Source organism: Odocoileus virginianus, chromosome 4 (genome assembly GCF_023699985.2).
Source record: "Odocoileus virginianus isolate 20LAN1187 ecotype Illinois chromosome 4, Ovbor_1.2, whole genome shotgun sequence".
Lineage (NCBI taxonomy): Eukaryota > Metazoa > Chordata > Mammalia > Artiodactyla > Cervidae > Odocoileus > Odocoileus virginianus.
This window is the reverse complement of record NC_069677.1, coordinates 77,262,553-77,276,896: the sequence shown is the minus strand read 5'-3', so window position 1 is coordinate 77,276,896 and position 14,344 is coordinate 77,262,553. Positions and strand designations below refer to the sequence as shown.

The window sequence follows — 14,344 nt, the reverse complement described above, 5'->3', positions numbered from 1 at the left end:
TTATCAGTATGTAATTTCTAAAGATAATTACTTATCTTAAAATAAAACCATAGTGCCATTGTCATATCTTAAAAAAAAATTCCTCAATAGGACCAAATAGCCAGTGTTTAAATTTTTAGTTATTCCAAATGTCTTATTTTTAGTTTTATGTGAGATTATTTCATAAGTGGTAAAATTCCATCAGAAGGCACATAATTTCCTTTTTTTTTTTTTTTTTTTTTGTGGTAGCAGGTGTTGATGCTGACTACCCTAGATGCATTCATTCTTTAGAGATTATAAAAGAGTGATATTTCAGCTCTGAGTTCTTTATTATCTTGGATACTTCTAAACAAAAATTTACTCACTTCTATTATTTGATCATCTAGTAGTAAAATTTGTATAAAAAGCAAGATAATGCTTGCTGATTTTGCTTTATTTACCTTCAAAATAAAAATTTATTCCTTTATGTCCTAGAGTGGCCAGTTCATATGTGTTTGTGTTTTTCACTGTATTAATCACACTGCTGTGATATAGCTATTTCTATTGTCCTTATTGATATTTAAGTTTTTCCATCTCTGGCCAGGAGGAGCTTTCTGCAAGTTGGCCCCGGAGTCCTTTTGAAATGACGTAGTAGCCTTGCATATCGTCTTTGATGTCAGGCATGACAGGGTTACAGATTCATTTTGTAAATTTTACCTAGATCTAGGATCAGTCTTTCCTCTTAAGTAACCCTATTCTCTTTAGGGAGAAATGATATCTCCTAAGTATGCTGTGGATGGTAGGATTTTCCTTGTACTGAATTGTACTATACTGATTTTCAAGTTACCAAAATGGAGGCAGCAGATATCTAAAACCGTTCAGCATTCTGTCATGTTTGTGTCTCGTAATAACTAATACCTTGAAGATAATTTTGTGTAAGTTTTCATGTGTTTAGCCAGAAGAGTCAGGGATTAGTATTTTATGATACTTCTATTTTATACAGTGAATTTTAAGAATGTTTATAAGTATACAGTAAACTGGTGAAAAGCAAAATCTGAAATTAGGATAAGAAATACAGAAAATCACTACCATGTATGTAGTATGCTATAATTAAACCTTAAAATTTGTCTTGAGTTGCATGATCATTGAAACTGAAAGTGTCATTTTGCTATACTTTTTGTTGTCAAAATCAAGGGAAGCAAACAGTTATCAGAAATGAAAGTCCTAAAGAATAGTTCATTAAACAAGCATTTCTTTTGTTTTTTTAAAAAACTTTTATTTATTTTTGGTGATGCTGTATCTTCCTTGCTGGGTGCAGGCTTTCTCTAGCTGTGGCAAGCTGGGGCTTCTTATTGTGGTGCGCAGGCTTCTCATTACAGTGGCTCCTCTTGTTGCGGAGCACAGGCTCTAGGGCACAGTCTCCATAGTTTTGGTGCATGAGCTTATTTGCTCTAAGGCAGGTGGAATCCTCCTGGACCAGGGGTTGAATCCTGGTGTCCCCTGCACTGGCAGGCGGATTCCTATCCATTGTGCCACCAGGGAAGTCTCAGAATTCCCTGGGTTGCAAAGATCCCCGAGAGGAGGGCATGGTAGCTCCAGTATTCTTGACTAGAGAATCCCATGGACAGAGGAGCCTGGCGGGCTACAGTCCATGGGGTCACAAAGAGTCGGACATGACTGAAGTGACTTAGCATGGCATGGCATGGTTTTGTTTGGGGCTAAAGTTCAGGTATATAGTTTGTCTAAATCCAATAAATAGAAATTATGTTCATTCTAAATGATTGAGTGAATCACATATATATATTGTGATCTTTCATAATGTTACTTTTCTTAACTGACCACCTCACATAGGTGTGGAATCACATACAGTTGAATGTGGTACTTTTGAAGATCTAGAATCTTCCTTTGCTTTATTATTGATTGAAAATAAATTGTGTGTAGTGGTTCACTGTCAAAACAAAGGGAGGTGTACAGGTATAAAGTTTCATTTGGCTACAAGTGAAAAACCTCATGGTAGTTCCTTAAATACATATACTGCTGGTGAAATTGATTACTTGTGAAGGGGAGTCTGATTTAGAACTCCCCTGTGGATGATGTTTGGCTGTCATATGAGTGTGGGCTGCTGATGTATTTTGAGAAAAAAGTGATTTCCTTAGAAATCAGTCTTTGTCTTTATATCATTTATGCTTATACTCATTTCAGTGTTCACTTATATCTTAGAGCATGGGTACAAAGTCAGTTTTGAAACTTTTCTAGTGGAATTTTAAAGTGAGCATACAAAGCATAAAGCCATGTTTTCAACAACATATTTGAGAAAAAAGACATTTAGTTACTTGAACTCCTAGTGGTGAAGAAGGAAAATGATCTTCACTGCCAAAGACCCCTTGCTCTGTAACTGGTCACAGCAGCATTATAAATTTTCTTTTGTGTCGTGTGAGTGATTAGAAGAACCAGTAACATTGCTGTTCTGGTTTCTAGAAATTATAAAATGAGAAGTGTTAAGTTTGGAGAAGGATTCTGCTGTTATTTTTTCTTTAGAGAATAGAATTGCAATTTTCAAAAATCATAGGTATATTTTGAGTAGCTAATGTGAGAGATCCTGTTCAGATTGGTCCTCATAGGGCCAAGCAGAACATAAATGAATGAATATTTCTGTGTTATATATGAAAAATAGGACCTCCTAGTTGCCTGTAAGAGATTGTTTATATTAAGTTCCTTGCAAACTACTGTTTGACTTAAGTTTTATTATAACTTTAGGAATTTTCTTAATAATTAAAAAAGTAATTTATGATTCCCAGAATCGTGATTTTTTTTCTCTATAGATCCTTTATTTATCTGTAACTAATATAACTGGGTACTTAAATTTGTAGGAAGTTGGAAGACTTCAGAATAGAGAAAGGTGAACAAGAAAGAAATCTTTATATAATTGGAAGAAAGAGGAAGACTCTCCAATTCTCACAAAAGGTAACTTAAATTCCATTTTCTTAGGAATAAACAAATTAGAAATTGAACTGAAATTTATAGTTTTCTTTTTGATCAATGCGAATATTAGTAATATTTGCCTTCTATTTGGGATTTTAAATGATAGACATAAAGTTGTACAGCTGTTAGGAAAAGTGACTTGAAACTTGCAGGAAGTAGCCTAATGCCTGAGAATGCTAAAGGATTCTAGAAAATTATTGTCAGGACTTCCCTGGTGGTTAAGTGGTTAAAACTCCCCATTCCCAATATGGAGGGCTTGGGAGGCCTGGGTTCAATCCTTGGTCGGGGAACTAAGATCCTGCATGCCTCATGGCGTGGCCTAAGAAGAAAAAAGAAAAAATGATTATGCTCTTAATAATCACTAGAACATAATGAGCCCATCAAAAGCATTTTATTTCCATTCTCAAATCACTTCTCCTTTGTCCTGAAGGTAATCAACTATTTGACTTCTAAAGATGTTGGTTAGCTTTGTCTGTTTCTGATGTTTTCTAAATCATGCGTTTATTAAAAATCTTAGATATCTAAAAAATCTTAGGTATGTGATCATGCAAAGCCCAGACCCACTTGAGAAAAATCTTATTCCTTAGTGTTTAATTGCTCATTTTAGATTTTCATAACTATCATATATGAAGCATTAGCAAGTTAATGGAATTTACACAAAATATATGCAAGATAAGTGCTACAAAACTGTGGTGAAAAATGGTTGTGTTTGCAAGGTATTCTCTTTCAGTTGATCATTTAGTCTTGTAGCCGTATCATGAGAAATGGCCTGTGTGTGCCTGGCTGCCACATTCACTGTCTTGATGCCACATAAACAGTGCCTTTGTTTATGACTTGGGCTTTGAGAATTAAATAAAAACTGTCTCTATCTTATTAATTTAAAAGTAATTCAAGTTGTTACTATATAAAGTACTGAAAAGAAGAAAATGTTGACTATCTGAGTGAGTATATCTTCAGCTTTAGTTAGGGTATTTCCTCTTGAAAAAACTGCAGTTAAATTTAACTACAATTTTTAAGAAATCAATTTTTTCAGTTGTTTTTGCTGAAAAAATAAGTTATGAAATAGTTTAAAAAATCTGATTACAGTGCTGTTATATATTCATAGAGGGCTTCCCTGGTAGCTCAGCTGTTAAAGAATCTGCCTGTAATCCAGGAGACCCCGGTGCGATTCCTGGGTCGGGACGATCCCCTGGAGAAGGGGATAAGCTACCCACTCCAGTATTCTTGGGCTTCCCTGCTGGCTCAGACAGTAAAGAATCCGCCTGCAATCCGGGAGATCCCAGTTCAATTCTGAGGTCAGGAAGAGCCCCTGGAGAAGGAATAGGCTACACACTCCAATATTCTTGGGCTTCCTTGCTGGCCCAGATGGCAAAGAATCCACCTGCAATGCAGGATACCTGAGTTTGATCCCTGAGAAGATCCCCTGGAGGAGGTCAAGTCAACCCACTCCAGCATTCTTGCCTGGAGAATCTCCATGGACTGAGGAGCCTGGCAGGCTACAGTCCATGGGGTTGCCAAGAGTCAGACATGACTGAATGACCAACCGTAGCACAGCACATATATTCATAAGTTTCTAATTTGTGTATGTAATTTGATATTTAACAATCTAAGTTACATCAAAAATTTATTCAAGAAACAGTTACAAAGTTAAAAAGGATAAACACTGATCTAAATGGAATCATACAGTATGTATATGTAATATTTTATATCTGGCTTGCATTTGACCTTGTGAGATTTATCTTTGCTGTGAGTAGTTGCAGTTCAGTTTTCGTTACTGGATAGTATTCACACAATGAGCATGTTGCTGTTTAATTTGTTCTTAAAGGACATTTGGATTGTTTTCATATTATGAACAATAACTTAGGAATACTGCTTTGAACATTTTGTACATATTTCTTGGTTATCCGTGTATGTATTTCTTTTGAGTATATGCACTGGAGCAAAATTATTGGAGCATATAATATGTGTATATTCAGCTGTAGTAGTTAATGCCACATGTGGTTTCAAAATGATTGAAATCTTCTATAAGGAAGGTGAGATGTGTGTTAAAATATCATTATAAGATGAGATGTGTGTTAAAATATCACTGTGTTTGTAGATATCTTTGATTCTGCTTGTTTTTTATGTAGTTTGAAGCTATGTCATGTGGTGTGTATATGTGTACATATTTAGAATTTTCCTTTTTTCTTACTGAATTGAACCTTTTATCATTACGAATTTATCTGTAGTAGAGCTTTAGTCTTCAGATTCTTTTATATGAAGGTAGCTGTGCTTCTTTTGGCTAGTGTTTGCATAGTATGTTTTTATCCTTTACTTTTCTGTCTCTTACTTTCTACCTCTTTTGTTTCTAGGCTGTTTCTTGCTGTTCTGAATTTTTTTCTGACTGAATATATTCCATTTAGTTAGTTCTCTGCAGCTGTGTGTAATCTGCTATTAAATTTGTGTTTTTAGTTTTATTGTATTTTTTTTGGTTCAGAATTTTCCATTTTCTGAAGTTCTCATTATTTATTTCCTTGAAAACTAGCCCTAGTTATTTAAAAAACCCATTTGATTATTTCAGTATCTTACTCCCCTATTGATGCGTTTCCATTCAGTATTGATTTTTTTCTCATTTTTTTACAGTTACATTTTCTTTGTTGCCTGTTTTATTTGTTTATTTATGACTGCTCTGGGTCTTCATTGCTGCCCATGGGCTTTCTCTAGTTGCGGTGAGTGGGAGCTACTCTCTAGTTGTGGTGTGCAAGCTTCTCATTGTGGTGGTTTCCCTTGTTGCAGAGCACAGGCTCTAGTGTGCGCTTCAAATAGTTGTGGTGCACAGCCTTAGTTGCCCTGCAGTATGTAGAATCTTCCTGGACCAAGGATTGAACCTCTGTCTGCTGCATTGGCAGGGGGTTTGTTAACCGCTGGACCACCAGGGAAATCCTGTTCCCTGTGGTTTTTCATTGAATGTTAGAGGTTAGAGATGATTCGAAGTCTCGGAATGTTTTTACTCCACGTATGATTTGCTTCTCGTAGGCTACTTGGGCCTCTTTCAAGCTTGTGTCACCTTAACCCAGACAAGGATGGACTTTTAATTCCTTGGGGTTACTGTTGGTCTGTAGTTTACTTATAGTCTAGATTGTAGTCCTTTGGGCTAACAGCCGAAGCTTGAGTTGCTTACCTATATGTAGGAGACTCTGGATTGCATTTTTTGTTAGCTTAACTCAAGAATTCAGTCTGTCAGTTTTTTGCTTATCTGCTAATCTTTCGGCTTCCTCTTCCAGAGTGAAAATCTAGGGTTCTTTTACATTGCTGATAATTTTTTGTGTGTATTGGTCTTGTAAATCTTCATAGACTTATTAGGTATATAGTGTGCTCAAACTTTTTTAAAAAATTGTATTTTGACAGATTTTCTTGTTCTTATTGGTAGTTTTTTGGTCCCTCTGATTTACATATTCTTAGTCATGAAATTCATTAATAGGAATTGTTGCTTTAACAAAAAAAGTACTGGCAGATTAAGGAAAGGAGTTATTTTAAAATCAGCCAGGATATGTTGATAAAACACCCTCATGGTTATAAAAAGATGGCACTAACATGAAAATTGATTTTGTATATCAGTTCTGGGAATATATACTTTCACGAAGTGCTTTCACATACATGAATACATGATTTTGGTGTGTGAAAAATAGCATGCTCCTCCCCCCTTCACCCCCCACTGCTGCCCTTTCAGTCTAGCTATTTTACTTGGCTGATTTTAAAAGATTTTCCAGTTATTTTGTTAATGAAAAAAGTATTTTAAAAAATTCAAGCACACATAAAAAAAATTCAAGCACAGCTGAAAAGTACTGACAACAAATCATCCAAAAAGTTAAAACCTGAAAATAAGTTGTATTGTTATTTAAGGATCATTTCAGATATTTCTCTCTGTGTATTCACACAGTGATATATTTTTTAAGATTGGTTACTGCATCATAATATAGGAATACATACTTTCACTTCTAAGATAAATACTTTAAAGTGATTTCTTATTTTTGGATTATAGTTATTATCTTATGGTAAACCAATTAATATGATATAGTTTGGAAGATGCTGATCTAATGTGCTTATTAAATTTAGCCATGTCTTCTAAATATCTTAAAAGTTATAAAGAAAAACAAAAAAGCAGAAAACAACCAATCTTGATTAACAATACATGGCAAAAATACCCATTCAAGAATATTTTATTTTTTGAACTTACTATTATTATTTTTGTCTTAAATCCTTTAGGGACTTAATAGAATGATAAATATTTTATTGAAGGTTGTACTTATTTAAGTGTTTATTCTCATCTGCACATTTGTATTTCAGTCTGATTCGGTGACTTTGATGTCACAGTCTAGACAGAGGACATGTAGGCGTAAATATCCAAATTATGGTAGAAGAAATCTTGGACGGCTTGAGTTATCTTCTGGAAATGAATCTTCAAGTTCCATAAGACATGTGAGTTTCATAACTTTAAAACATATAAAATTATCTTGAATAATAATTAGTCTTAATTCTTTACTTTGAATCTACCTTGAAATTATGTAAAAATAACAGTATTCTATTTTTTATTTTTATCATTATTATTATTTTTTTTTTTTTGTGGGTTTGATCCCTGGGTCAGGCAGATCCCCTGGACTGCAGTATTGTTGTCTGGGAAATGGCTACAGTTCATGGTGCAGCAAAAAGTCTGATATGACTTAGTGACTAAACTAACAACAACAACAAAAAATAAACTAACAACAATGGTATTCTCTAGAGATTAAGATGAAATTTCATATTTTGAATTTCTCTTAACAATTTTGAACAGCATTTGTACCATACCATGTACAATGTCCAGTGGTTTTAGAATATTAACAAAATTGTGAAATGGGCTAAAGAACTAAATAGACATTTCTCTAAAGAAGACATACAGATGGCTAACAAACACATGAAAAGATGCTCATCATCACTCATTATCAGAGAAATGCAGATCAAAACCACAATGAGGTACCGTTACACACCTGTCAGGATGCCTGCTATCTGAAAGTCTACAAGCAATAAATGCTGGAGAGGGTGTGGAGAAAAGGGAACCCTCTTACACTGTTGGTGGGAATGCAAACTAGTACAGCCACTATGGAGAACAGTGTGGAGATTCCTTAAAAAAACTAGAAATAGAACTGCCATATGACCCAGCAATCCCACTCCTGGGCATACACACCGAGGAAACCAGAGCTGAAAGAGACACGTGCACCCCAGTGTTCATCACAGCACTGTTTATAATTGCCAGGACATGGAAGCAGCCTAGATGCCCATCAGCAGATGAATGGATAAGGTACATATACACAATGGAATATTACTCAGCCATTAAAAAGAATTCATTTGAATCAGTTCTAATGAGATGGATGAAACTGGAGCCCATTATACAGAGTGAAATAAGCCAGAAAGATAAAGACCAATACAGTATACTAACACATATATATGGAATTTTAAAATATGGTAATGATAACCCTATATGCAAAACAGAAAAAGAGACACAGATGTACAGAACAGACTTTTGGACTCTGTGGGAGAAGGCAAGGGTGGGATGTTCTGAGAGAATAGCATTGAAACAAGTATACTATCAAGGGTGAAGCAGATCACCAGCCCAGGTTGGATGCATGAGACAAGTGCTCAGGGCTAGTGCACTGGGAAGACCCAGAGGGATGGGATGGGGAGGGAGGCGGGATGGGGGATAGGGGTGGGGAACACATGTAAATCCATGGCTGATTCATGTCAATGTATGGCAAAAACCACTACAATATTGTAAAGTAATTAGCCTCCAACTAATAAAAATAAACGAGAAAAACAAAATTGTGCTGTCACCACCACTGTTTAATTTCAAAGTATTTTAATCACCTAAGAAGAAACTTTATACCCATTTGCAAGTACTTCCATGGATGGGCTTGTACTCCTTCCAAGCCCCTGGCAGCCACTGATCTTTCTATTCCTGTTAATTTTTGCTTTCTGGACATTTCATTTAATGGACACATACAGAATGATCTTGTGACTGACTTTTTTCACTTAATGCTTTCAGGGCTGATTCCATGTATAAGCAGGACTTCATTCTTTTTCATTGCCCTGTATTCTATTATAGGAATAGACTGCCATTTGTTTACCCACTCATCAGCTAGTGGGCATTTGTATTATTTCTACTTAAAAAAAGAAAAAGTTTTGGCTGCACTGGTTCTTTGCTGCTATGCACAGGCTTTCCCTTGTTGGGGAAAGCAGGGCCTACTCTTCATGTGGTGTGTGGGATTCTCATTGCGGTGGCTTCTCTTGTTGCGCAGCACAGGCTCTAGGTGCGTGGCTTAGTTGCCCCATGGCATGTGGAATCTTTCTGCACCAGGGCTTGAACTGGTATCCCCTGCAGATACTTAACCACTGGACCTCCAGGGAAGTTCTGTTTCTACTTTTTGACTGTGGTGAATATTGCTGCTTATTAACATTTATGTACAGGGTTTTGTTAGGACGTAAGTTTACATTTTGGTTTATATCTAGTAGTCAGTTTGCTGAATCATATAGTACCTTTGTAGTTAACCTTTTGAGGAATTGCCAGACTGTTTTCCAAAGTGGCTGAATTTTATATTCCCAGTCAGTGGTGTATAAAGTTTCCAGTTTCTTCACATCCTTGTCCACAGTTGTTATTTAGTTAGTGGGCAGGTAGTGACTTGACAGGATAAAACTCATAAGCAGGATAGATCCAGGATTTTGGGGGTTTGAATCTTGTTTAATTTAGGGACATCCTTTAGAAAAAGAACTCGGGAGTTACAAGTAGACACAAGGCCTTGATAGACAAGTTAAATTGAAAACCTCTGCAACTTAAGTTTCATTAGCTTTGTCTTAACCCTGCGTTTGTCTACAGAAGTGTTTTGAGAGTTAACTGAGACAAAACATGTAAAATTTTTTCACAGAATGTGTGGTTTCCAGGTAGTAGATTTTAATAGTTGATTATTACTGTGACTTTTTTAGAAGTCTATTTTGAACATAAAAAGCAGGCTTCTGTTCAGTTGATCTAGATTGGTAGGCCTAGGAATCTGTACTCCTTGAATGGCATTGGGTTTCCATTTTGAGAAACATTTTTTTTTAGAATATGTTTACTTTGCATTTTCAAATGAAGTGAGCAAAGTTGATATTTTCTTTTAGTTTTGTTTCTCCTTGGCATTTTCATTATCTGTTATGATGCACTTAATGGCTGTTACAGGAAAAGGTTGTGTCTCAGTTTAAAAGTACCTGCTTCGGGGGACTTCCCTGGTAGTCCAGTGATTAAGAATATGCCTACCTAATGCAAGGGACACAGGTTTGATCCCTAGTCTGGGAACTAAGATCCCACATGCCTTGGGACAGCTAAGCCTATGAGCTATAACTGCTGAAGCATGAGTGCCTAGAGCCTGTGGTCTGCAACAGGAGAAGCCACTACAATGAAAAGCCTTTGCGCTGCTACTGGAGAGTAGCCTCTGCTCGCCACAACTAGAGAAAGCCTGCTTGCACTCGCTGCAACGAAGACCCAGTGTAGCTGAAAGCAAAACAAAACAAAAAAATACCTGCTTAGCAGCAAAGACCAGCAGTTAAAGTAGACTGCAGCTTTTAGGGTTGTGGAAATTAGTCGTTTGTTCCCCTTTCTTCCTTTAAAGACTATATGTTAGAGTAGTTTCAGGTTTAAAAAAAATTACATAGGTCCCATATATGGTTTCTCTTTCCTGTTAATGACATCTTGATTTAGTATAGTATACTTGCTACAACTGATGAACCAGTCTTATACATTATCATTAACTAAATTCTGTAGTTTACATTAGGGATCACTGTGCTGTATGGGGTGTGACAGATGCATAATGTTTGGTATCTATCATAAGATACAGAATAGTTCCATTGTCTTAAACCCCGTTCTGTTGTACTTAATCATCACTTTCTTTGTCGTCTTGAGCATGGGCACCATTGATCTTTTTACCATTTCCATAGTTTTGACTTTTCTAAAATGTTAAATAGTTGAATCAAAAAGTATGTGGCCTTTTCACATTGACCCCTTTTTGGTAATGTGACTTTAATTTTCCTCTCTGATCAGTTTCTTTTTAGCTCTGTAAGAAATTGCCAATCTGTTACCCACAGTGGCTGTGTTACATTTTATATTCTGATCACCAGGGAATGAAAGTTCCTGTGCTCCACATCTTTGTTAAGATATTATTTCTTCCCAACTTCATCTATAGATGAACACAGTCCCAGTCAAAGTCCCAGCAAGTTAATATTGTGGATATTGGCAAAGAGATTCTGAGGTTTGTTTGGAGGAAAAAAAAAAAGACCTAGAATAACTAAGAGAATACTGAAGAGCAACAAAAGGACAGGATTGATAGCTACTACCTGACTTTAAGATTTAGTATAAATAATCTACAGTTTTTAAGACAGCATGGTACTGGTGAAAGAATAGACAAACAGATCAGTGGAACAGAATAACAAACCCAGAAATAGACCAGTACAAATAGGCTCAATTAACGTTTGACAGAGGAGCAAAGACCACTCAATGGACAAGGCATAGTCTTTTCAACAAGTGGTATGGAACAATTGGATAGCCACATGCAAAAGAAAAAAAAAAAAATCTAGACACATTTTCACAAAAATTAACTCCAAATTATCATAAACTTAATGTAAATGTAATATAAAATCATAAAATTTCTAAAAGATATAATAAAAATCTAGATGACCTTGGGTGTGATGAATTTTAGATACAATTTCAATGCCGTGATCCATGAAAGAAAAACCTGACAATAGAAAAGCCTGACAGATACTGTTAGGAGAATGAAAAGACAAGCCACAGACTGGGAGAAGATGTTTATAAAACTCATATCGGATAAAGGACTTGAATTCTTAAAATTCAAGAAAAAGATAATTAAATTTAAGAATAGACAAAAGATCCAATGGGCACTTTGTTAAAGAAGATATGCAGATAGCATATAAGCATTCTAAAAGGTGCTCAGCATTATATGTCATTAGAGAACTGAAAGTGCATGAGATGCTACTGCCCATGTCTTAACACTGGCTTGAGTCTGAAACACTGAGAATGTTTACATTATCTTCTTATTAACTTCGCTCAGAGAATGGTCTCTTATATCAGTTTTTTATTTGTTAGTAGTAGTAGTATTAAGTCTCACAGATATTTTCTCTTGCCTAATTCTTTGATAAGAAAAGGGATGTAGTAAAGACACTTGCTTTTTGTTTTGAATTTACCTAATTATATTTTATTACCTGGTTAGAAGGACTGTGTGGTTTCTCTTGAGTTATTTAAAGTTGGAGATCAAGATTTTTATTTTTCTCCTTCCACAAATCAGGAGACTTCTTGTGATCAAAGTGAAGGTTCTTGTTCTTCTGAAGAAGAAGAATGGAAAAGTGATAGAAGAAGTGAAAGTGACAGTGAAAGTTCAAGGTACCTGTTTTTACTTGTTTTAAACTTTTAAACGTTTTAGTCATAACCTTGAATGGAGTCATACTTGAGTGACATTTAAGATGTAAGAGCTTCCATCTACCGGGTTTTTAATACATTTAAAAGGAGAAAAAACCTGGATTAACAGCTGTGTTTCTATAGAAAATATTTTGGGTATTTTGTTTGACTATAAAACGTGTGAGCCAAAGTGTAAATGTGTGTACTCAAAATAGCAATTAGCCTTGGGCTACATTCATAAAGAGAAATATCCAAAGTCTGTATGGTAAAATCACTGTTAAATTTATTATTAGTTATTGCATATGTTGATGGTAATTCAGTTAATTAATCAAGAAGAAGAAAAAGGGGATATTAATCAATCAAGCTAACTAAGGATTATAACCAGGAGGCAGATTTGCAGGAAGCTCTGAGAACTGTTGGGCCTGTTGGAAGCTGAAGGCACAGTCACGTGCAATTTCAAGATAAAAGATGGTCCATCAGGATGACATTCTGCTGTTTTACGTAAATCTCGCCAAGGATTCGTAGTCTAGGTCAGCTTGCACAAAGTGAGCACTAAGCACTTGTGACCCCCTCCAGAGCTGGGAAAGCAGGTTATTCTTTTAAGAAGTTAAATTGCTAACGTCAGAATAAAAGAGAAAAAATGATCTTTACTATTGAGTAGGCACTCCTGTCTGTGAGCGACCCTGCCTAACATATAATGCTGATGCCCACTGCTCTTTAGGGAGGAAGGCCCAAATGGACGCACATAGAGAATTTTATGTTGAATTTTCCTTGCCCTGCCTTAAAATATAAACATTACTTTATCATACATACTAGCTTTTGTTTAGTTTTGGTATCCAAATTCATGGGAATGAAGGTGTTAGTATCTGTTCCTCATCTTGATAAATGTCAACTTTCTTGGCCGATGCTCAAACTAGAAACCCAGATGTCATTCTCTCTGTAATTATTTCTGTCACCATGTCTAGAATCCTAAATACAACTCAGTATTTTTATTTCCATTGATAGTTTGCTTTACAGACTACTATTATCATACTCCTGGCTTCTTTTCTTGTCTTCTTTTATTCCATTAGGCTTAGGAGCTGGAGTGATTTCTAGGACACTTGTCTAGTTTTGTTTGTTGTAGTCTCTCAGTTGTGTCCAACTTTTTGTGACCACATGGACTGCAGCACACCAGCCTTCCCTGTCCTTCGATGGTGAAGGACATCCTGGAGTTTGCTCAAACTCATGTCCATCGAGTCGGTGATGCCATCCAACCATCTCATCCTCTGTCACCCGCTTCTCTTGCTGCCTTCAATCTTTCCCAGCATCAGGGGCTTCTCCAGTGAGTGGGCTCTTCACATTAAGTTGCTAACGTATTGGAGCTTCAGCTTCAGCATTAGTTCTTCCAGTCAGTATTCAGGGTTGATTTCCTTTAGGATTGACTGGTTTGATCTCCTTGCTGTCCAAGGGACTCTTGGACAGAGTCTTCTCTAGCACCACAGTTTGAAGGCATCAGTTCTTTAGTGCTCAGTCTTTCTTATGTACTTTTAGTTGGAAATATACAGAACATGAAATTGATCATCGTAACTGTTTTTAACTGTACAGTTTAGTAGTGTTAAGTACATTTACAGTGTTGTGCACCCAGTCTCCAGAGCTCATTTCGCCTTGCAATACTAAGACACATATCCACTGAACAGCAATTCATCACTCCACCCCACCCCACCTACCCTGGCAACCACCACCCTTGCCTTTCTGTCTCTGTATTCATTATGTTTGAATTCAACTTGTCGTGAATTTTATTATATAAAGCACATGCTCTTAAGATATTTAAAACAGCTCTTTTTATAGTGTAAAAGATAATGCAGAAATAACATTTGTAGTGAATAGCTTTTGGATATGGGTTTTATGGAGCCTGGGAGGTATGTGGTTGGGTAACGATGGCCCCAGTAGAGGGTCTTTGTCCTTTTCTGTGTTTGC

At 36.1% G+C, this 14,344-nt stretch overlaps 1 protein-coding gene across 1 annotated transcript in view; it reads left to right on the top strand.

Moving 5' to 3' along the window:
• Positions 1-14,344, top strand: part of BRWD1 (bromodomain and WD repeat domain containing 1) — a 123,001-nt gene that overhangs the window by 56,844 nt on the left and 51,813 nt on the right. Inside the window, exons 20-22 of the mRNA XM_070466778.1 lie at positions 2,829-2,922; positions 7,267-7,398; positions 12,279-12,373. Coding sequence (XP_070322879.1) covers positions 2,829-2,922; positions 7,267-7,398; positions 12,279-12,373 — 321 coding nt within the window. The remainder of the gene's footprint in view (positions 1-2,828; positions 2,923-7,266; positions 7,399-12,278; positions 12,374-14,344) is intronic.